The sequence below is a fragment of the Macaca thibetana genome, chromosome 2, assembly GCF_024542745.1.
Source record: "Macaca thibetana thibetana isolate TM-01 chromosome 2, ASM2454274v1, whole genome shotgun sequence".
NCBI lineage: Eukaryota > Metazoa > Chordata > Mammalia > Primates > Cercopithecidae > Macaca > Macaca thibetana.
In genome coordinates this window covers 92,067,547-92,091,230 of record NC_065579.1, presented here as the reverse complement: position 1 = coordinate 92,091,230, position 23,684 = coordinate 92,067,547, and the positions used below count along the sequence as shown (strand labels likewise).

Sequence of the window (23,684 nt, the reverse complement as noted above, 5' to 3'; positions counted from 1 at the left end):
CAGCAAACATGGGGTACGGCCCTGGGCGGAAAGGAAACCAAGGAGGGACCTGACAGGCCTGCCCAGGGCAGGGGTGTTCGCACTGCAGGACAGGATTTGAGCTGAGTGCCAGGTAAGGGGTGAAGCCCCATCTGTGGAGAAGGGGCATGCAGAGCAGGGGGCTCTCCAAAGCCTGGAAGTCCTGGTCCACTTTTAACTCCCAGAACCAGAAGACTGACCTTCAGCTGTTCCATATCCCTTATTCAAGGTCACCCAGGCCTAGTAGGGCCCAGAAGAGGAGGGATTGGGGTAAGCCCCTCCCCCTCCAGAAGAGGAGGGATTGGGGTAAGCCCCTCCCCCTCCCCCCAGAGCTAGTCCGACTAGCTTTGCCTAACTCTCACATTGGCCTTATCAGCCCAGGAGGCCTGGGTGGCTTCACTAGGGGGCCTAGCACCCCATCCTGTGAGGCCCTCTGGGGGCTCTCTGACACCAAGAGCCCAGTTTTCTCAAGGGACTCTCCAAAGGGGCGGTGGGCAACAGGATCCAGGGATCCTCCCAGGGTCTATAGTGGGAGGGGTCTCTGGGCAACCTATAAAGGGGGTTTTCTGGATCCCAAGAGTTAGGGGGTGGGTCTGCATAGGGACCTTGCCCAGACAGCCCCTTGGGAGGCCACCTGAAGAAGGGACCCTGGGGATTCTCACCCTCGGCTGCATGGATCGCTGGGGTTTTGAGATATGAGGGGCTCGAAAGTGAACTCCGTGCACCTGCTTGCTTCCCCCTCCACCCTCAACACTCCACCAAAGGCACTCTTGAGGTTAGAAACCTCCCAGAGAGAGGGAAGGGGACCCTCCCCGCGACAAGGTCCAGGTATTGCTCTCTGAAGACCTTCTAATCGTGTCCGTGCACACATTTCGCAGAAGGGAAAGCGAACACTGGGGAGCTGCGGCTTGAAGCCTGGACGCCGCGTCTCCCTAGCGCAGCAGCCCGGCTGGGCGTGGGACCTTACACGATCCCTTCCCCGGGATGACGCCGGATTCTTTCCAGCATCACCCCGACCCCAGCGAGGCGCCCACAAACAGGGCGTGGGGCCCGGCCGCCCGCGGTAATGACAGGGCCGGCGGCCCGTGGGTGGCGGCGGCAGAGGAAGCTGGAGGGATCTGGCTATTTCTGGTCGGGGCGCACCCGCTGGCCCGGGCCAGGGTTGGCCAGTCGTCCGGGCCCCCAGCTCTGCCCTCCCTCTCGCATCCCCACGAGGGGGCGGGGAGAGACGCGGGTTGGCGGGCTCAGGGGGCGGGGGCGCAGGCCGGCGGGGGCGGGGCGGTGTCCCGGGACCACCCCCGGCCTCCTCCCACCGCGATCCATTCAGGTCCCTCCACCGCACTCGGTTTGGACCCCAGGCCGCCGGTGCTGTCGCCACTCACGTGAGTCTCGCGGTGCCCCTCCCGCCGCGCCGCCCGTCGGGCATGGACTCGGGCCGGGACTTCCTGACTCTGCACGGTGAGTGCCTGGCCCGCGCGAGCGGGAGACCCTGCAGGGGCTGACGCCTGGAAAACGGTTCCGGGCCCTGGACAGGGAGCCCCCAGCTCCTCCGGCCGCCTCCACACCACCCCGAGCCCTCCTCTCTGCCCCTTCGCCGGACTGGGAAAATCTCCGCCCGCGGCTCCCTGGGTGGGACTGCCGGGCACGACCCTGGGCGTTTCCAAGCTTGTCCGAGATCTAGCCCTGGGGGTGGGCGGGCGGTACGGGTCTGAAGACTTCTCTCCGCCTCGCGGACCCCCTTGTCCTGGTCATGAAAGTCTGAGCTCCACGATCCCGCTCGCACGGAGGGGCGGAGAAGGAAGGAAACAGCATCCGAGAACGACCAAATTCTCCTTGCCCCATCCGGGCCGCCCCAGAGGCTCCCCAAAGCCTGGGCGTGCCTGGACCGCGTCAGGCCGCGCGGGTGTGGCGGAGTAGGGGCTAAGGGGGTGGGGCGAGGAGGTGTGCAAGGTTAACCGTGGTCGGGCCGTGCAGCCTTAACTGCCCAGCGCAGAATAGTCAGCGATGCCCAGGCTGGGAGAATCAGCCCGATCCCCTCATCTGCAATCCTCCTCGGGGGACAGGACCAGGTCTCAGCTGGAGCTGCCTGCTCCATCCTTTGTCCAGCAGAGCTTTGTTTCCTCTGATAGGAGTCAGCTCTTTGCCCTTTCGCTGTCCCTCCAGCAGCCAGGGAAGCCTGGGCTCCTGAATGCAGATCTGGAGGCCTTCTGGGAGGCGGGAGGATGGGGAGGGTAACTTTGACTGGGCACCTCTTTGCTCCAGGACAGGCACTCACCCACTCTTGGTGAGCTTTCGCTCCTGCCCCTCCAGATCACTTGCCAGCTCAGCAAACCCTGCTCCTTTCATACCGATTACTGCTTTACTGTATATCCCTCACTTTTTTAGTACCCTTGGGGTTGGAGACTTTAGTGGCCACCACCTATCCATCTAAACTGTTCATGGACATAATAGATGGGAAAGAGAAGGGCAGAGTCTTCTAGCCTTCCACTAGAGTCCCCCTGGAATTTAGAGGTACTTAGAGATGTTCCCATCAGCCAGCCTCCAGTCTATCTTGTGTTCCCCAGTTGGCACAGACCCGGTCCTCCTGGCCCAGAGAGACCTTGCTCTGTGCCCACAGCTGTTGCTTTTACACCAATAGCCTAGGCTCCTTAAAGCCACCTTGTCTAGATGAGTCATGGAGTCCCTGCCCCTTCCAGTGTCCCCTCTTCTTTCTTCAGGCCAGTGGTGTCTTTAGTGCGCCTGCCAGACTAGCAAGAAGGGAGGCTGGGCAGCTGACAGGACCCAGCAGAGACCTCTGCTTTCTCTCTGACACAGCGTCATTCCTTGGCTCCTGCTGGAACAGGCTTCATCCTCAGTGTCAGTGCCTTTGTTCAGTTTCTCTCCTGAGGCAGCCCTGATATCTTTTCCATGGAGGAAGACGCACGGAGGCTCAGTCAGGACCTCCCAGTCCTGTGGCATAGGCTTGGCTGCCCTGGCCCACCCCATTTGAGACCAGTCTCCCAAATGCCTAACTCAGTCCAGCCTTTCCTGAAGGGCTGACATGAACACTGTGACCCCAAACTGTTTTCCCTGAAGGCCCTGCCACTTTTAGCTTATCACCCAGAATTACCTCCTTAACTGCCGTCTGTCTACACTGCAAACCAGACAGGGAAATAAGAACCTGTCAAGGAGAATGGTTGGTGGGAGGGGGTGGTCACTGTGCCCTGTGCTGTTCCAGGTTGCCTACACTTGCATTGGAGAGTCTGTATCTGTTTCACAGTGTGGGTGCCCCAGCACTGGATGTGCTGCCGGACCACACTTTCTGGCTTAGGGCTCCACACTCTCTAGAAGGAGCCCAGAGGGACTCCTTCTATTGGCCTGGGGAGCTATGGGGCTCACCTAGATGTGACATGTCCCTTCTGTCCTCACCCCAGATGCATGCAGAGGTAATGTAGTTTACTGGCGTAGATTCCGAAAGCAAAGTACCTGGGTTCAAGTCTTGGCTTTCTCATCTCAGACGAATCCCTTGACTTCTCTGTGTGTCAGTTTCCTCATCTGTAAAATGGGGGATAATACCATCTACCTCATAGGGTTGCTATGAAGATTGAATGAGATATCTACACAGCAGTTAGAACAGTGCCTGGTACTCAGTGAGAACTATGTTCCTGCAGGAGGCCCCCTCCCCAAGTTTCTATGCCTTATGAGTTGCCATCTATAGTTCTTTGGGAGATGATGGGGGTATCATAAGGTAGTTCCTAGTCAGGGGAAATAGGGCCAGAACTAGATTCAAGAGTGAGCCAGCCAGCTCTTTCTAGTGCCTCTGAAGCCCTCAGACTGACACGACAGCCTCCATTCTCCTTCCTTCACCTACTTCCTCCACTCGCTATACCTGGACTGGCTTCTCTAGCAGGTTCCCCGATGTGCCCAAAAGGACATCACCTCCCAGGGCCCTCCCCTCACTGAACACCCCCTACATACACACTAACTTTTCCTACACCCAATCCCTTTTGCCCACTGCACCCCCCACCCCCCGCCCCGCGAGAGGTGCCATTTGTAAAAATAGAAAATAGAGGGACCTCATCTTGGCCCCAGGAGACCTGGGCTCCAGTCCTATCTTTGCTTCTACTTACTGTGGGTCTGAGAATCATCCATGGGATAGCAACACATATTTCACAGTAGGTGTTGTGAACATAAATACCAATGGGCATAGGAATTCTAGGTTGCCCCAAAAACCAGTCCTCCAAGAGATGATGATTCCAGAACTTTTAGTAAGTTGGGGTGGCCAGTTCCTCACCTACCTATGTTCCAAAGCTGTCTGTCCCTAGGCTTCCAGGCCCATGCTACACAGGCACACACTGATCCACACCAATCTTAACTTTTTCTGCCACAGACCACTTTGGCAGTCAGGTGAAGTCTGTAGACCCTTTCTCAGGATCATGTTTTTATTTATTTATTTATTTATGAGACAGAATCTCGCTGTCACCCAGGCTGAAGTGTAGTTTGCACCATCTTGGCTTACTGCAACCTCCGCCTCCCGTGTTCAAGGGATTGTCTTGCCTCAGCCTCCGGAGTAGCTGGGATTACAGGCGCCCGCCGCCATGCCCAGCTAATTTTTGTATTTTTAGCAGAGACGGGGTTTCTCCATGTTGGCCAGGCTGATCTCGAACTCCCGACCTTAAGTGATCCTCCCACCTTGGCCTCCTAAAGTGCTGGGATTACAGGTGTGAGGCACTGCGCCCAGCCAGGATCATGTTTTTAAACACAGAAAATAAAATACATAAGAATTCAAAGGAAGCCAATTATTTTGAGATGTTATTCTATCTACAGGTACTTGAGGGGTCTTTGGTCTGGTTAAGAACCCCTGCACAGTTTCTCGGTAACACAGGCTCCCTTTGCACTCTGCTTCCTCTCTCCAAAGAAGAATAACTTTTCCGTGTTCATATTTCAGTTCATTTATCTTGTCCATCTATTCACCTTGCTAATGATTTATCCTTTCTGGTGAGTTACTCTGTGCTTCAGTTTCTTGTTATTACTGCTGTGCTTGTCTGTGCCAATAACCGGCTTTGCCAGTGACTCACTGTCGATGCTGGTGACTGGAGCTGCAGTGAAGCGAACTGGGGGAACTATTCAGAGGCTGAGAGTAAAAGAGTGAGTCAGGCCTCTGGGTGGCATCCTGACCTTGGCACACAGTAGGGGCTCAATAAATAATTACTGGGTGAATGAAAGGGAATTTGTGATGTACACGAAAGGACCCACTGTTCCCGAGCATATTGGCAACAAAGTTTTGTGCAAAGTTACAGTCGTTCTCATGTATTCATGAAAGCCAGCTTGGGTTAATGGGCTCATTTTAAGATCAGCATTTTTTCAAGACTTTCGTTTGCATCCGGCACCTTGGGGATGATCACTTTGGTGGTCAAACCGAGAGAAGCAAACAAGCCCACCTGAGGTTCACAAATGAGGCAACAGCAAGCTGAGTCGCAATGAATTAGTTGAGCAATTGAAGTAACATACTTCGGGGGGCTCGGTGTCTGGCCCAGGCTTTATCCCCGGTCCCGCCTGGCCTCGCCCCATTCAGGTCCCCGCTAGACTGCCGCCCTCCTCCCACTGGGACTCCCCTCAGCTCTTTCTCCCCAGAGTCAGCCCTTCGGTTCTGCGCCAGCCTCCACGGTGGCCTTAGAATTCGCCGCTCAGGCTCCCTGGTCAGACTCCGCCCACACTGCCTCCAGGGCCCTGGCTCCGCCCCCGCACCGCCTCCAAAGCCGAGGGCCCGCCCCTCCCTGCCTGGACACCGCCCTTCCAGTGCGGGATCCTCCCAAGCTCGCCTCCTGGGCCCCGGCCCCGCCCCCGGGCTGCTTCCTGGGTGTGGCTCTGCCTCCACGTCGCCTCTGGAGCAGAGGCTCCCGGCCTGAGCTCCGCCTCTGGGCCTGACCCCTCCCTCGCCCCACTGCCTTGGCTCTGGTCCCGCCCCCAGTCCGTTTTCTGGCCTCTGGCCCTCGACACAGATTTGCTTCCTGGGTTATGGATTTGTCCCACTACGCCTCCGCGGGTCCCGGCACCTCCTCGGTCGCGCCTCCTGGGTTCTGGATCCACCCCCTATGCCCATCCACGCCTCAACGCCGCTCTCGCCCCACCTCCAGGGGGCATTGGTCCCACCCCTCTTGGATGGCCCAGCCTTTTGGGGTCTGACCCCGCCCTCCCTTAGTCCAGATTTTCTTCTCGTCCCGCCTCCTGTGTTCTGACTCTCCCCACCCCCTCACTTTGCCTGGGTTTCGCTCTCGCCTCACCTTCAGGGGGCATAGGTCCCGCCCCTCGTGGACTAGCTCCACCTCCTAGGGTCTGACTACCCCCTCAGCCCGGATTTCCCTCTCGTCCCGCCCCTCCGGAGTGAGCCTCTCCGCCCTGCCACTCCTGGACTCCGCCCCTGCTCCCCTACAGGGCCACAGTTCCGCCCCCTAGACCAGAGCAGTGGGTGTTGTGAGCATAAAACACTGGAGGCAGCACTCACTGTCCTGGATCCTGCTCCACGCAGGCAGGGGCACTGTGGAGCGCCATGCAGTGCCTGGGGATCCGGAGCCGGAGCCGGAGCCGCTCCAGGGAGCTCTACCTGCAGGAGCAGAGCCTTAAGGTGGCGGCGCTCAATGGACGGAGGCTGGGTAAGGGGCGCAGAGCACTCTGAGATCTGCGGGGAATGGGCAGGCAGCTGGAGCAGGACGCCGACCACTTGTCCCTTAACTTGGGGCCATTTGCCTTGGAGCCTTTAATTGGACATGTTTAGTACTTATATGAGTGTGTGGCCCACTGTGGGGCAGTGTTTGCAGTGGTAGCACGTCGGGGTGAGTACTAGGGTAATAAGACACCCCTTCTCATGATTTAACTCAGCCCTTCCAAAGCTCCCCATCCCTTGTCACCTGATGCCCTCCTGTTTACAAATTTCTGAGGCACTGGGTGTGTGGCCTGGTGTGTTACAGGTATGACTGTGTAACCAATGAGGTGATCTGCAAGAGTTTGTGCTTCAATTTGATCCTGTGCGAAAGTGTGCCTGTATGTGATGTGTGACAGTGGCGATCTAGTATGGGACCCAGTGCCGACTGAGTAGTTAGTCACGCCTGTGGTCTGTGATGGGGCAGTGTGTAATGATGGTGATGGTGTGTAATGTTGTGAAACAAAGTGTGTGACATTGTGGCACTGAGGGTGGCTGCTTGTAACCCAGTGTGACAGCGTGTGATCTGTTGTGATACCGTTCAGCTGAGTGTGACTGTATAACCAGTGTGACAGTGGGTGACCCAGGGTGACTGGGTGGTTTTGTCATTCCGTTACGGTGTGTGTGTTATATGGATTTTCTGATGTTCTTACTCTGTGGCAGTGTGTCCCTTCACAGTGGCTGCATAAAGTTTTGTAGTGCTGACCCTGTGGGTAAGCTACCTGCTTCTGAGTCCTGACTCCACCATGCAACTTCCTTGAGCCTCAATTTCCTCTTGTGTAAAATGGGAATAATGACAGTGCCTTCCTCCGAGGGTTATTGAGAGAATTAAGTGCATGTGCTAAGAACAGTATCTTATTTAAATATTAACTATTATTATGGGAGCCTCTATCATCATCATCATGTTCTGGCACTGTATGTTGTGTGGCTATGCGTGACTAAGTGTGACACTGTGCAACTCCCTGTCACAGTGTGTAATTTTGGGGGACAGTGTGTCATTGTGTGTGGCTCATTGTCTCTTTGAGGTTGTGTGAGTGGTGGTCTAGCGTGTGTGTATTTGTGTGGCCATATCTGTGTAGCTCTGTATCGCGGTGGGTCCCAGTCCCAGTGTGTCTTCGTTATGCATCACCCTAGGTATAGGGACAGGACTCCTGGCACCTCCCTCAGCTTCCCACTGGCACTTGCAACACCCTGTATGCCCCACCACATGGCAGTCTCACTGTGCACAGCTAGCCTGGGCAGACTGCAAGGTCAACCCAGGGTCAGCTCAAAGGCCCCTCACCACCACCCTCCCACAGGAGGAGAAGCTATTAGGTTGATGCAAAAGTAATCACAGTTTTTGCTATTGAAAGTAATAGCAAAAACCACAATTACTTTTGGGCCAAACTAATACTATGACTGGGTTGAGTAGGGCTGGGTGAGGGATACCACAGACTTTCTGGGTACTAAGGGAGCAAGGGTGGTGGGGCAGGCAGTCCAGAAGCTTCAGAAACAGAAGGGCCCCAAATGAGGCTAAGAGATGAGGGCACCTGCCCAGGTTTCCTAATGGTCCAGAGGGCTGTGGCTATCACCTTTCTGGAATTATCACTCTGGAACTGATATCCACCTTTTAGAAACTATTGTTGGCAGCTGGAGGTTTATCTGTGCCTGACTATAGATAGGGCCACAGCCTGGCTCCAGGACAGGATGAGCATGTCATCTCTTCATGGTGTTTTCCAGAACAGGAGGGTGGTGCTCAACTTCTACTTCCTGGCTCCCAGCTCCATCCCCATATGTGCTGTCAGCAGTGGCTTGCCCTGATGTATGCCCAGCAGGGTGCTGGCAGAGGGTAAGGAGATGTCCCTCTCAGCTTTAGAGGGACATCAGCCTTAGAAGGGATAGTGGAATTCCCCACTGGAGGCCGGAGGTGGCCCTGTCCTCTGGCAGCCTGGGAACTCCCTTCTCCCTCCTCTTGTCTCAGGCTCCTCAGACACAGCCAGTAGTTGGGAATATTCTATCAGAGTCCCCTTCTTTTCCACTGGGACTCCCCTTGGGCTAAGAGGGAGCTGCTCACAGTAAGGCAGAACAGCTCATCAAGTGGGTGGACAGACCTGGGAGAAAGGTGGAGGAAGGTCACATCAGACCGTCACCCCGGAGGAGGCCCAGGGATGCCTCCCCCACGCTGTTCTTAGCCCAGTGCTGATGGGGGAACAAAAGCAGAAAGAGGGAAGGGAGTTGCCTAAAGCGATAGGAGGTGGATGTTAGCACTGGCCTCTGTTCTGACTGGAAGCAGGAGACTGGGGAGGGATAGAGATGTGTGAGCGATTGAAGGCTGGGGAAGTGGTCCAGAGGGTTCTGTGAGCCCTGAATATATGTGGGACAGGCTGGCTGGGGGAGGGGGCATGGATAAAATGGGAGAGGCCATCCATTGTTGGGGATCTGGGCTCAGAAAAGAAAAGGCCTGTGGCTTTGTGAGGGCTTCCCCACGTAGGCTTAGGCTCAAGACCCTCAGACTAGACACTTGAAGTCCGGAGGCTGCCACTGTGCTGGAGCACAGGACAGAGATTGCTGATGGGTCACATAGCTCTGGGGAGAGAAGTGAAGTCGCTGATTGGCTCTCAACAGAGCTGGCTGCTGGACTATACGTGGCTAGGGTGATACACGCACACATACGCCCTTATAGATGTTTCTATATTACACCAGTGGGTTACTAAGGGTTGGGGTCACTTTTATCAACTTTATCAGTTGGTGCAGGACCTGCTGGGTGGGGAAGGCTCTGGCATCCTTTCGGTGCCTCCTGTCTGGGCCTGGTCGGACTGAGGGCATCGCATCTTTGGGAGCCCATGCCTCTGAGAGCAGCAAAAGAGTGGGGCAGGACTGGGGCAAGCAGCCAGGTTCCTCTCTGTGGGCTCTGGGACAGGACCTGCTCAGCTTCGGAAAGGGATACACTGTACCTTAAAGCTGCTGTATCCTGGCCGGGCGCGGTGGCTCTCACCTGTAATCCCAGCACTTTGGGAGGCCAAGGCGGGCAGATCACGAGGTCAGGAGATTGAGACCATCCTGGCTAACATGGTGAAACCCCATCTCTACTAAAAATACAAAAAATTAGCCTGGCGTGGTGGCGGGCGCCTGTAGTCCCAGCTACTCGGAGGCTGAGGCAGGAGAATGGCGTAAACCCGGGAGGCGGAGCTTGCAGTGAGCCGAGATCTCGCCACTGCACTCTAGCCTGGGTGACAGAGAGAGACTCCGTCTCAAAAAAAAAAAAAAAAGCTGTTGTATCCTGAGGGGTCCCAGGCCCTGGGCACTCTGAGATGGGGCTGGGGCAGCGAGGGACAGGGCCATCCCAGCAGGCCAAACACAGGCTACAGTGGACTCATCTGTCTCTTCTTGGGGCAAGGATCAGAGATCCACCATGTGGGCTCAAGTCAGAGGTGGGGGGGACAGCAAGGGTAAGGGTGGCAGAGATGGGCACAAGGGTCCCACAGTAACCACAATGTTGACACCAAGAACCCCAACTGCCATTATCTCAGGGCCTGTACAGATTCAGGCATCATCTCATTGAACCTAGAACTTCCTTTTGAGGTGGTTGCTATTATTATCTCCATTTCATAGACAGGAAAGCAGAGGCCTAGCAGCATGATGTCCCTTGCCCAGGTCACACAGCTTGTTGGGAAGGGCACCTGAACCTAGGCACAAATGATTCTGGAGCTATTGGAGTTGGGACATTGTTTGGCTCCATGACGCTCTGGGGTCCATTTCTCTCTGTGTCTGTCCTCCTTTTGTCTCCCTGCTTTGCCTAACCTTTTGATCCCAGCTTCCTTCAGTTCACTCTGACCCCTAAGTGTGACCAGGAGGGACTCACCTAATCTTTCAAAACCATCTTTCAGAACGTTTCTTAGGGGCCTGGGCCTCTAGGAACCAGGGGTTCTTGAATTAGCTGCCTTTCTTTCGTTCATTCAGCTGTGCGTGGTAGGTCACAGTGTATAAGTATGGTCTTGGGTGGGCAGGTGTCCCGTTTGCATGGTCACCTTAGCTGGCAATCAGGGACGACTTCCTGGAGGAAGGCAGGCACTGGGAGCAGGTTGGAGCGTGGGTGGAGGAGGGAGGAGTAAACAGAGCTGAGGATGAGGCTGGGTGAAAAGTGGGCTCTGAGAGGGTCCAGAGGTGGGCACGGCCAGTGTGGGGCCTAGGGCATCAGGGAAACCAGTGGAGAAGGTGGCATCTTACTGGCTTTGATCCCCAGGCCTGCAGGATGATGAGGATCTACAGGCCCTGCTGAAGGGCAGCCAGCTCCTGAAGGTGAAGTCCAGCTCATGGAGGAGAGAGCGCTTCTACAAGTTGCAGGAGGACTGCAAGACTATCTGGCAGGAGTCCCGCAAGGTCATGCGGACCCCGGAGTCCCAGCTGTGTAAGTGCCCTGGGGTCACAGGGGAGGGGATAGAGTGTGGAATCTGCTCAGGGCTGGGTAAATATAAACGTCACTCATGGATCAAAACCACAGATGGGGAAACTGAGGCCTGGCCTGGTGGGGCATAGGTCATTTGTACAACCTGAACTGCCAATGGGGAAACTGAGGTTGGCTGGTGTTGGGGAGCAGGGCCAGTTAAATTGCCTGTCGGGAAATTGAAGCCTAGTCGGGGTTGGAAAGGGCAGTCATGGAACGAGGACCACAGATGGAAATGGCAAAGCTTTTGAGGGATGGGGATACTTAACCATGACCACAGATGGGGACAGCCAGGCTCAGAAGCAGGGAGAGAGCTGGACGGTGTTGCCTGAACTCACAGGCCTCCGCCCAGGCATTTGTGAGGAGGGAAATTGGGCGGATTAGGACTCCAGGTGTGGTGAAGGCAAAAGCCAGGCCCAAGGTCCAGGCAGATAAGGTACTTCTGGGGTTGAGTGGCCAGGGTGGGAGCTGGGGCCACAGGAGGCAGCTCCTCCCTGGGACTGGAGCTGCAGGAGGGGTGTTAGGGCAGAGCAGGACTGGGACACACAGACAGAGGCCACTGCTGGGGAGCGCTTGTGGGTCTGAGAGCTTTCTGGAAGCTTCTAAAAAGTCCAAGGAACCCAAGTCTCAGGCCACAAATAGAGCCTCCTGCAATGCCTCAGGGAGAAGAAAGCTCTGCTCACTTCTGCCCTTTAAGGGAAAGAATTCCCTAAAGATCCTATAAAGTGAGATGTCTCCTTCTATACCTTTACTTGGTGAGGAAATTTGAGGCTGATGCTTACAATTGAACAAGGATAGAAATGTTCTATATCTGCACTGTCCAGCATGGGAGCCACTAGCCTCTTGTGGCTATTGATTGAGACCTTGAAATGTGGCTAGTGTGACTGCCGAACTGAATTCTCACTCTTATTTAATTTTAACTAATTTATATTTAAATAGCCCCAGATGGCTGGTGGCTACTGAATTGGACAGTGCATATAAATCATTGCAGCCTGGGTTTCACGTAGTCAAGAACCCTGGAGATCCCTCGCCTGTTCTCCTGCCATTGGCTGAGGTGTGGGTGGGGAGATGGGGGCAGGTCTATGGGGAGTGAGACTGGACATGGGTGATAAGCCCAGGTAGGAGGAGAGCATAAGGAAGGGGAGGATCTACCCGCTGAGGGTGCCCCAGGAGGGTGCCTTTCACCCAGAAAGGGTCTGCCTGGCCTCAGGACACTGGACAGGACCCTGAGAAGGTATGGCCTGGCAGCCTGTGGCCTGTGGAGGGGCTGAAGGTAAGGCAAGACGGGAGCAGGACCAGTTGCGGAGAGCCTTGGGGCTCTCCACACAGTGCTTGGGGCTGTGTGCCATGGAAGATTTCCGAGCAGGGCAGGGCAGTCCGGGAGGGTCTGAGGGGTAGGGGCTCCAGAACATTCTGAGGAAACCACACACACACACGGAGCCCCAGCTCAGCCTGCTGCCACACAGTACAGGAGTGACCGCCTGACCTTTTCTGTCTGTGGCGCCAGACAGGCTCCTTCGTGGGGCTCTTGCCCTGATATGGGACTTCCTGTTAGATGCTGGTGGGTGGGAGCACAGTGAGAATGAGATCCTATACTCTGAGCCCTGGGGGTTCCTTGGAGCCCACCTACCTACCGATACATATGCATGACTCCCAGTATGTACCTAGCTCTTGGGAAGCGTGAAGCGAGAGACAGAGGAGTGGAAGACCCAGGCCTTTCCTTGCAGGAACCACATTTGGGCTGGCGAGAGGAGGACCTTGTATTGCGACAGCTGTGAGCAGATGGGCAGGAAGGGCATTGCAGGCAGGAGGCCCCATGTGAGCCAAGGTGCCGGGTTAGGAGGAGGAACAGGCATGAATGGGAGGCTGAGGGGCTGCGTCCTGCCAGGAGGAGGAGCTGCAGGGAGCCAGGTCCAGGGTCAGGGAGCCAGGTGTGCGCAGGTATGGAGCAAGGCCTGAGGGGGCTTTCTGCCAGTCAGACGCCTGAGACGGGTCTCGTGCTGCGCCTGCTTTGTTGGCTGCCTCCCTTCTCTGGGTGAGCGGTGAGACTGTTGTCTTCAATTGCTCTTTACCCTCTGGGAAACAGAGGCCAGGTGAGGGAGGCCTGGAATAGCCTCCCCTTCTGCCCAGTTTTCTTTGGCTCTGCTTCCAGCTTTTTAAGTCTCCCCAATCCTGCCACTACTACCCACCCCCATAACTCTGGTTCCCAGAGGCCAAAGGTGTTATCAGAAGTGAAGGCATCTGGAGTTTCTCTCTGTGCGGGTAAGGGCGCTGGCCTTGGGGCGTTCCATGGCTCAGGCTTCCTGTTTTCATTCCTGACCCAGGCAGCTGCAGCTGATCCTGTGTGCGGCCGTGTGGGTCACCAGGGGCTGCAAGCAGAAGGATTAAGCAGTGCTATCCTCTGTCCCCGAGATGGCCCTGGGCTCATGTGTCCCATTCCTCAAAGCCTGCAGCCCAGGCTGGCACATGCTACATTTGTGGGCCCTGCAGGTGGCTAGGAGGCCCCTGGATACTCAGAGTGGATGGGCACAGGGAGGGACAGGTGGACTTCAGCTAGAACCATCTAGGAGCCTGGACAGATGGATGAGGATGGCTCAGGATGGGGGCGTGGCAGGGGCAGAGCCTGGATCCTACTGCTGGGAGGAGCAGCATGAGCCTGGCTGGAAGAACTGGCTCCTGGCCAGGCCACGGAGGGCACATTGGAAGCGGGGGTAGACAGGGCCTGGCATTTCCCTGAAGCTTGGAAGGCTGGGCTGTGAGGGGAGGGCCCTCCCCTTGGCTCTTCTAAGGGCAGATTGATGTAATCTGTCAGACCCCTTCAGGGCACCCTCCAGTTTGCCTCTTGGGATTGGGGAAGGCAGAGTCTTCCTGTATCCCCTGCCAAGGGGCTCCCTGAAGTCAGGATACACACAGCTGCACAGAGGGCATGACTCTGTCTCCTCTCCCATTCAGGGCTTCTCCCTCTGTCTTCAGCCCTCTGTCTATAGACCCCAGGGCTGGGGCTAACTGAGGGTGGTTCCAGTCTCTTGAATGTTCGGGAGAAGGGCCCGGTGGCTCTTGTGGCTTTGTCGGGTCAGGACAGACCCAAAGTCCAATACAGTCAGAAGGGTGTGTCGCCCTTCTCTGTCATGGGCCCCATACTCCGGAGTAGTCTGTCTGCATCTCTAAGAGCCCAGCCCTGCCCTAGTCCTCTCCCTGGGGCCCCGCACCCCCCATCACTGAGAGAGCAGGCCTGGGGTCCCAGGTGCCCTTTCTGCCGCTAAAGTCTGTCTTTCTTTCACTCTCTGTCCCTCCCTGTGCGTCTCCACTGTGCCTGCAATGACTGTGTCTCATGCTCTGGCTCCCCCTCAGTTTCTGTCTTCCTTTCTCCTTTTTGTCCCCCCTTATCTGACCTTCGGGCTCTCCTTTCCCTCTGGACTCAAGGCCTGAACTCTGGCCCTGGCTCTGTGTCTCCAAGCCATGCCTCTGTCCACTGTGGCCTTGGCCATGTCAGGGTCAGGGACTGACCTCACAGCATTCTCTCCCTCTCTCCTCCACCGTCCCCCTCTCACAGTCTCCATCGAGGACATTCAGGAGGTGCGAATGGGGCACCGCACGGAGGGTCTGGAGAAGTTCGCCCGTGATGTGCCCGAGGACCGCTGCTTCTCCATTGTCTTCAAGGACCAGCGCAATACACTAGACCTCATCGCCCCCTCGCCAGCTGATGCCCAGCACTGGGTGCTGGGGCTGCGCAAGATCATCCACCACTCAGGCTCCATGGACCAGCGGCAGAAGCTACGGCAGTATCCTTTTGGTGGCATTGGGTCCAGGCCTGGCTTGTGGGCACTGGCTGTGGTTATCCCCAGGGCAACCTGGGTATGGAAGGTGGTTTAGGTACTTTGGGCTGCCATAACAAAATATCATAGACTAGGTGGCTTAATTTATTTTTTCACAGTGTGGAGGCTGGAAGTCCAAGGTCAGGGTGCCAGTGCGGTCAGAGCCTGGCGAGGGCTGTCTCCTTTGCTGGCAGATGACTGTCTTCTTGCTGTGTCCTCACGTGGTGGGGAGAGAGACTAGGTTCTCTGTCGTCTCTTCTTGTAAGGGCACTAATCCCAGCGTGGGTGCCCCACCCTCATGACCTCATCTCAACCAAGTTATCTTCCAAAGGCCTTGTCTCCAAATATGATCACGTTGGGCATTAGGGCTTCAACATACAAATTTGGTGAGTTGGGGGGTTGGGTATACAATTCAGAAGGGAAGGAGGGAAGGTACATGAAACCCTCTTTGGTCTAGTCTGACCAGAGCCCAAATAGCTCTGCTGCTCCTGATACTCCCTGTGTCCCCGTCTGTCACCAGCATGGAGTTGGGGGTCTGGGGAGCCTGAGGGGAGCAGCCTGTTGCAATGGGAGACCAGTCTTGGGTGTTTGAATCATGTTTTCTAGAGTTACTATACGATTTCCCTCTGGGAGTTGGGAGGCCATGGTACCCTGTGCCATTCTTTGGGGAGTGATCAAGTTCCCCTGGGTCTGGTGTGTAGGCCAGCCTGTGGGCTCAAAACAAATTAACTTCAACATTTAGTTACACAGTGACACACTGGTTTATGATTCGAAGTGGTCAGGCTTCTGGCATGTACGGATTAGGGTGGAGCCAGCTCTCTCCATTTTTTATGGCACCTTTATTGAGTATAATTCACATACCATATAATTAACCCATTTAAAGTGCTGAACCTGATTCAATGCTTTTTAGTATATTCACAGAGTTGTGCAGCCATCACCACAATCAATTTTAGCACATTTCCATCACCCCAGAAAGAAATCCTGTACCCGTTAGCAGTCACTCCCCGTTTCACCTCAACCACCAGCCCTCGACAGCCACTTACCTACTTTCTGCCTCTATACTTTCCTGTTCTGGGCATGTTACAGAAACGGAATCATGGAGTCTTTTGTGACTGGCTTCTTTCATTTAGCATGATATTTGCAATGTTCATCCATGTTGTAGCCTGTGTCAATATTTCATTGCGTCTAGTAATATGCTGTGTATGGATAGACCACATTTTATTTATCTCTTCACCAGGTGATGGACATTTAGACTGTTTCCACTTTGGGGCTTTTATGAAGAATGCTGATATTCACATTTGTGTATAAGTTTTGGTGTGTATATATGTTTTCATTTCTCTTGGAGTAGAATCGCTGGGTCATATGGTAACTATGTTTAACCTTTTGAGAAACTGCCAAACTGTTTTCCAAACAGGCTGCATCAATTTACATTCCCACCAGCAGTATACGAGGGTTTCAGTTTTCTATGTCCTTGACAACACTACATCTTTCTTTTTGATTATAGATACCCTGTGGGTATGAAGTGGTATCTCATTGTGATTTTGATTTGCATTTCCCTAATGATTAGTGATATTGAGCATTTTTCCATGTATGTTTATGTATCTTCTTTGGAGAAATAGCTATTCAGGTCCTTTGCCCATTTTTTGGATCATTTATCTTTTTATTATTGAGTTGTAAGAGCTCTTTATATATTCTAGATACAAGTCTTTTATGAGATTTATGCTTGCAAATAATTTCTCCATTCTGTGGGTTGTCTTTTCTCTTTCTTGATGGGTTTTTTTAAGATAGAAAAGTGAAACAGTGAGAGTGGAGAAGGAACAAAGAAATCTGGAACTGCTTGTGATCAGTTAGTTGTAAACACCCCTGCACTCAGACCAGACTCTTCATATTCTTTGAAGCATAAAAGTTTTTGGTTTTGATGAAGTGTAATTCATATACTTTATTTCTTTTGTTATTTATGTTTTTTTGGCATCATCTTCAGGAAGGCTTTGCCTAATCCAAAGTGCTGGGATTACAGCAGTGAGCCACTGCTCCTGGCCTGAATTCTCAATTTTACTCTGTTTGTCTAGATGTCTGTCCTTGCATCACTACCACAATATATTGGTTTCTGTAACTTTGTAGTAAGTTTTGAAATAAGGAAGTGTGAGTTCTCTAAATTTGTTTCTGTTTTTTTTTTTTTTTCCAATATTACTTTAGCTATTCTGGGTCCCTTGAGTTTCTGTATGAATTTTAGGATTAGCCTGTCAATTTCTGCAAAGAAGCCAGCAAGATTTTGATAGGGATCATATTGAATGTATAGATCAATTTGGAGCATATTCCCAGTATAGTAATGTCAAGTCTTCCGATCCATGAACATGTAATGTCTTTCCATTATTTATGTCTTCTTTCATTTTTTTCAACAGCGCCTTATGATTTTCCAGGTTTTGCCCTTAAACAATTTCTTTAAAAGTATTTTATTCACTTTGCTGCTACTGTAAATGGAAATGTTTTCTTAATTTCACTTTAAATTTTTCATTGCTGGTGTATATCCACTCCTTAGGGAACACATTTTGAGCCCTGTTAATTTCCTTTTCTGTGTGCTTTTGAGCATTTGAAAGACTTTTAAGTGTTATTTCTCAATGGCACATCTGCCTGATTCTGAGCTTTTTAAAAAGCCCAATTCTATGGCATTTTTGTCATAATCACACCTTTGGCAGAGCCTTGACCTTAGACAATCTCATGCCCTCTGCAGAGTCCTGCTGCCTAGACCTTAAGATCATAAAGCCATTCTAATTTATAGTGCCTATACTCAGTGAAACATTATACAGCCATTAAAGCTGTTTATGGAGACTACGCTAACACAGGGAAATAATTATGATATAATGTTACACAGAAAATGGACTACAAATGTATGATTTCCACTATTTTTGGCAGATGCATCATTAGGCAAATTAAAATCCAGAAAGGCTGGGCTCAGTGTCTCACACCTCTAGTCCTAGCACTTTGGGAGGCTGAGGCAGGTGGATAGCTTGAGCTCAGGAGTTTGAAACTAGTCTGGGCAACATGGCAAAACCCTGTCTCTACAAAAAATACAAAAATTAGCCAGCCATAGTGGCGTGCACCTGTAGTTCCAGCTACTTAGGAGACTGAGGTGGGAGGATTGTTTGAGGCTGCAGTGAGCCATAATCATGCCACTGCATTCCAGCCTGGGCAACAGAGTGAGACCCTGTCTCAAAAAACCAAATAAATAAATTAAATTGCAGAAAAAAAATTAGGAGGAAAATGCAAATATCAGAAGCTTCTGGAGGAGGTAGGTGGATCTTTAAAACTTCATTCTAGGCCAGGCACAGTGGCTCACACCTATAATCCCAGCACTTTGGGAGGTCAAGGCGGGTGGATCACTTGAGGTCAGGAGTTCAAGACCAGCCTGGCCAACATGCTGAAACCCCGTCTCCACTAAAAATACAAAAATAGCCGGCGTGGTAGCATACGCCTCTAATCTTAGCTCCTCAGGAGGCTGGAGCAGGAGAATTGCTTGAACCCAGGGGGCAGAGGTTGCAGTGAGCCGAGATGGTGCCAGTGCACTCTAGCCTGGGTGACAGAGCAAGACTCCATCTCCAAAAAAAAAAAAAAAAAAAAAAAAAAAAAAATCTAACATATGTTTTCCAAATTGTATATATGGGTATATATGTGGAAAAGAATAATTATGGCAGAAAGTCAGGTGAAAAAAATTCAAGTTCAGAATGGTCCAGCCAAGCACAAGATTCGTGTGCTGAAGGCTATTCGGCAGGTGGAATATCCATTTCTTTAGTGTTGGATATTTATTATTATATATTGTATGTTGAAAACCAGTCCAGATGACTCATATCTGTAATCCCATCACTTTGGGAGACCAAAGCAGGAGGACTGCTTGGGCCTAGGAGTTTGAGACTAGCCTGGGCAACATAGGGAGACCATGTCTCTACCAAAAAAAAAAAAAGCCAGGCGTGGTGGTATGGTGCACACCTGTAGCGGGAGAATCACTTGAGCCTGAGAGGTCAAGGCTGCAATGAGCTGTGATTGTGCCACTGCACTCCAACCTGTGCGACAGAGTGAGATCTTGTAAAAAAAAAAAAAAAAAAAAAAAAAAAGAAAGAAAGAAAAAAAAAGAAAAGGAAAGAAAGAAAGAAAAAAAAAAAAAAAAAAGAAAAGAAAGAGAAAGAAAAGGAAAACCAGAAGGATATAGTTTGGAATGTTAATAGTACTTATCCCTAGGTGATAGACTATGGGGGATTTGTTTGCTTGTTTATTTTTCTGCATTTTCTAAATTGTCTACAGTGGGCCCTTTTATAGTTAGAAAATAAATGTTTTTAAAAATTTGAAAGGTTTGAAAACCAGCAAATAGAAAAAGATCCCTTAATGGGATGTAACATTTTCCTCTGAAGAGGCCACTGAAACGTGGATGTGTAGTAAGTCAGGCCTGCAGGGAGCTGTGGCTATAGGTGGCTTCAGCTGGAGTCATCCATGGCTCTGGCTGGGACCTTGGTGGGTTCCAGGACTCCTGGGTTCTTTCCTTACTTCTTGCCCAGCTGGATTCACTCCTGCTTGCGAAAAGCTGACAAGAACAAGGACAACAAGATGAGCTTCAAGGAGCTGCAGAACTTCCTGAAGGAGCTCAACATCCAGGTGGACGACAGCTATGCCCGGAAGATCTTCCGGGTGAGGCAGGAAGTGGGGGCTGGGGCTGCCTGTCCATGGGGCCCTTGACCCCGGCCCAAGGCCTGCTCTGAGCCCACCTGGCTGTCCTGGCTCTGTAGGAGTGTGACCGCTCCCAGACAGATTCCCTGGAGGACGAGGAGATTGAGGCCTTCTACAAGATGCTGACCCAGCGGGTGGAGATCGACCGCACCTTCGCCGAGGCCGCGGGCTCAGGGGAGACTCTGTCGGTGGATCAGTTAGTGACGTTCCTGCAGCACCAGCAGCGGGAGGAGGCGGCAGGGCCTGCGCTGGCCCTCTCCCTCATTGAGCGCTACGAGCCCAGCGAGACTGGTGAGAGCCTGACCAGGGCCTGCCACCTGCAGTTGCAGTGCCGCACTGGGCCGGGAGACCCCTGGGGAGACTGCAGCCAGAAAGATGGGAGCCAGAGGGAAGGGGCTGCCTCAGCCAGCCCTGCGCCTCTCCTCAGCACTTTCCAGTCCCATGAAAGCCGGCAGATGAGAGACAGGGCTCCGGCATCCCTGCCCTTCCCTGGTCCTGTTTCCCTCTTAGCACTTCCTTCAGGGGGCTTTGAGAACCTCTTCTTCAAGAAACCAGAGAGATGGCTGAAAAGCAGATGCTACTCCTGCTTCCTTTTTTGTGCTCATTCTGGGCCAGCTTTGAGATGTGATAGAGCAGAGAAGCTGTGGCCCTGCTCTGGAGGGGGCTCCAGTCTGGGGGTACAGAGAACGGGGAGATGACACCCTGTCCTCAGGGGTCTTAGAGTGTGCAGACAGGGGAGGAGGAGGAGACGGGGCCCCACTCTGGAGTAGCCACAGTCTGGTCGAGAGCCTCAGACTTATCCTAATTCCAAGAGCTCTGGAAGACTGGCTCAGGACAGGCAGGCAAGCGGGTTCAGAGGGCTCCTCTGTCCAGATGGGTGGGCAGCTGGAGGCTGGCTCTGACTGGCAGTGGCCTCCTCCCTCCCAGCCAAGGCGCAGCGGCAGATGACCAAGGATGGCTTCCTCATGTACTTACTGTCAGCTGACGGCAGTGCCTTCAGCCTGGCACACCGCCGCGTCTACCAGGATATGGGCCAGCCGCTTAGCCACTACCTGGTGTCCTCTTCGCACAACACCTACCTGCTGGAGGACCAGCTCGCCGGGCCCAGCAGCACTGAGGCCTACATCCGGTGCTGTCCAGGGAAGCCTTGGGGCGGGAGTCTGGGTCGGACCCAGGACGGGACTTGGAGGGTCCTAGCTGCCACCCTCCCCTCAGGGCACTGTGCAAAGGCTGCCGCTGCCTAGAGCTCGACTGCTGGGACGGACCCAACCAGGAACCAATCATCTACCACGGCTATACTTTCACTTCCAAGATCCTCTTCTGTGATGTGCTCAGGGCCATCCGGGACTACGCCTTCAAGGTGGGCGTGCCCCTGGCAGGCGAGGAGTGGGATGCTAGGGGTGGCCCACCACTCCTAATGTGCCCTTGGGCCTCCAGGCATCCCCCTACCCCGTCATCCTGTCCCTGGAGAACCACTGCACCCTGGAGCAGCAGCGCGTGATGGCGCGGCACCTGCAAGCCATCCTGGGCCCCATGCTGTTGAACCGGCAGCTGGATGGGGTCACCAACAGCCTGCCCTCCCCTGAGGTGTGTGTTGGGGATGTGGGATCCCAGGGGGAGGGTGGGGAGCCTGGCCGGGAGGCTAGGTGTGTCTTGACCAGTTGCCCCTCCACCCCAGCAACTGAAGGGGAAGATCCTGCTGAAGGGGAAGAAGCTCGGGGGGCTCCTGCCTCCTGGAGGGGAGGGTGACCCTGAGGCCACTGTGGTGTCAGACGAAGATGAGGCTGCTGAGATGGAGGATGAGGCAGTGAGGAGCCGCGTGCAGCACAAGCCCAAGGTTTGAGGGGGAGCTGTGGGGTGGGGCAGCCCGGGCCTTCCCCATCCCCTCAACCCTGGGAGGTCTGCCTTGTCTCAGTTCTCTGTGGCTGCCACTCAGACCCTCTGCCCCGCTCTCTCTGTCTGTCTCCTTCTATCTCTCCGTGCCTGGGTTTCTGGCTTTCTCAGTGCCTACCCTGCCCCAACCACTGAATCTAACCCGGGCCTTCCCGTGGCCCCCAGGAGGACAAGCTCAGGCTAGCACAGGAGCTCTCTGACATGGTCATTTACTGCAAGAGCGTCCACTTTGGGGGCTTCTCCAGTCCTGGTACCCCTGGACAGGCCTTCTACGAGATGGCGTCCTTCTCTGAGAACCGTGCCCTTCGACTGCTCCAGGAATCAGGTGAGGCCTGGCTCCCCACGACTCCTCTGCTGTGTTACAGAGGGAACTGGCAGGGCAGTGCTCGGGCCTCACCAGGAGGCCTCCACTGCGACTGAATCACACCTCCCCTCAGGAAACGGCTTTGTCCGCCACAACGTGGGGCACCTGAGCAGAATCTACCCGGCTGGATGGAGAACAGACTCCTCCAACTACAGCCCCGTGGAGATGTGGAACGGGGGCTGCCAGATCGGTATGGGCTGGCTGGGGCTGGAGGAGGCCTGGAGGAGGGTTTCAGTCCCAAGGTGGGCGGCCTAGAGCTCGAAGGCCATGCAGTGGAGCTCTGAGGACCCAAGCAGGGTCAAATGCAGGGGCTTGTGGAGCTGGTAATATCCGTCTGGAAATATCTGCCCACCAGCACATCCCAGTGTCTGAAACCTCATTAGCACACTAGCCCTTTGATTTCTGACACGAGGAATGGAAGGCGTTGTTAGCGTTGTGGGTCACTGAGGGTGGCAGGTGGGCAGCAGGCATTGGAGTGATGCTGTGCCCTGATAACTCACCATGTGACCCTAGGCCTCAGTGTACCCTGAGCAGGCTGTGCTCTAGGGCCCCAGGGCCAACCCACAGCCTGTGACTGCTCTGTCCTGCCTGTAGTGGCCCTGAACTTCCAGACACCTGGGCCAGAGATGGACGTGTACCAGGGCCGCTTCCAGGACAACGGGGCCTGTGGGTACGTGCTGAAGCCCGCCTTCCTGCGAGACCCCAACGCCACCTTTAACCCCCGCGCCCTGGCTCAGGGGCCCTGGTGGGCACGGAAGCGGCTCAACATCAGGGTACGCCGGACCCAGGAGGGATAGGTGCCGATGGGCCTCCCTTCCCCACTATCACTCCTGAACTGTCCATTGTCCCCTGCCTTTCCTCAGGTCATTTCAGGGCAGCAGCTGCCAAAAGTCAACAAGAATAAGAATTCAATTGTGGACCCCAAGGTAACAGTGGAGATCCATGGCGTGAGCCGGGACGTGGCCAGCCGCCAGACTGCTGTCATCACCAACAACGGTAGGTGCTGGGCCGGGCTGGGCTACTAGGCTGGTGTCCATGCTGTTGATATGGTGCCTGTCCCCCTAGGTTTCAACCCATGGTGGGACACGGAGTTTGCGTTTGAGGTAGTTGTGCCTGACCTTGCCCTCGTCCGCTTCTTGGTGGAAGATTATGATGCCTCCTCCAAGAACGACTTCATTGGCCAGAGTACCATCCCCTTGAACAGCCTCAAGCAAGGTGAGTGTCAAGAGAAGGGGACGGCCAGGTTGGCGGGAAACAGGGCCTGGTATCTCTTGGGCTGGGGCTGGCTGTCCCTTGAAGCATCCCCTGAGTGACCAAAACTCTCTCTGTGTTCCCTCCTGCCTGTCCACCCACCAGGATACCGCCATGTCCACCTCTTGTCTAAGAATGGGGACCAGCATCCATCAGCCACCCTCTTTGTGAAGATCTCCCTCCAGGACTAGCCTGGAGGAAGCCAGGAGGGTCCCCCCTGAGTGGGCTGGGCCCTCTGTCCACACGTGGGGATAGGGCTGGTGTGGCTGCTCCCAGCCTCTTGCTCAGAGCTAGGCCCCCAAACTGCCTTTAGCTCTAACATAGTGTCTGCTGCTGCCTCCCTGGGGACCAGGAGCTAGACCAGTCCCTGGAGCTGTCCTTCATTCCGTTAGGAACAACACTGCAGCCCTCTCCACCCTCTGGCTGGCCGGTGGTCAAGGGTTTTTATAAAAATCACGATAAGATTAAGCCTTGTGGTCTCTTTACCTGGATGCCAGAAAAATCCCCTGTGAAGCGTGTGTGTGT

The 23,684-nt window shown here is 54.1% G+C and overlaps 1 protein-coding gene across 2 annotated transcripts; it reads left to right on the top strand.

Annotated features, from left to right (window-relative positions):
* Positions 1-1,231: 1,231 nt before the first annotated feature.
* On the top strand, positions 1,232-23,627 carry PLCD1 (phospholipase C delta 1). 2 transcript variants are annotated; one of them, XM_050780281.1, is made up of 15 exons: positions 1,232-1,476; positions 10,920-11,084; positions 14,674-14,902; positions 19,483-19,612; positions 19,711-19,942; positions 20,579-20,780; positions 20,867-21,011; positions 21,089-21,238; positions 21,330-21,488; positions 21,710-21,869; positions 21,982-22,098; positions 22,503-22,681; positions 22,772-22,904; positions 22,974-23,123; positions 23,265-23,627. In XM_050780281.1, exons 1-15 carry the CDS (start codon positions 1,443-1,445, stop codon positions 23,348-23,350), a joined length of 2,271 nt encoding a protein of 756 aa, XP_050636238.1. In that variant the 5' UTR covers positions 1,232-1,442; the 3' UTR covers positions 23,351-23,627. The 2 variants fall into 2 exon arrangements, with proteins under 2 accessions (XP_050636238.1, XP_050636237.1); XM_050780280.1 differs by lacking the exon at positions 1,232-1,476 and adding an exon at positions 5,871-6,650.
* Positions 23,628-23,684: the final 57 nt, after the last annotated feature.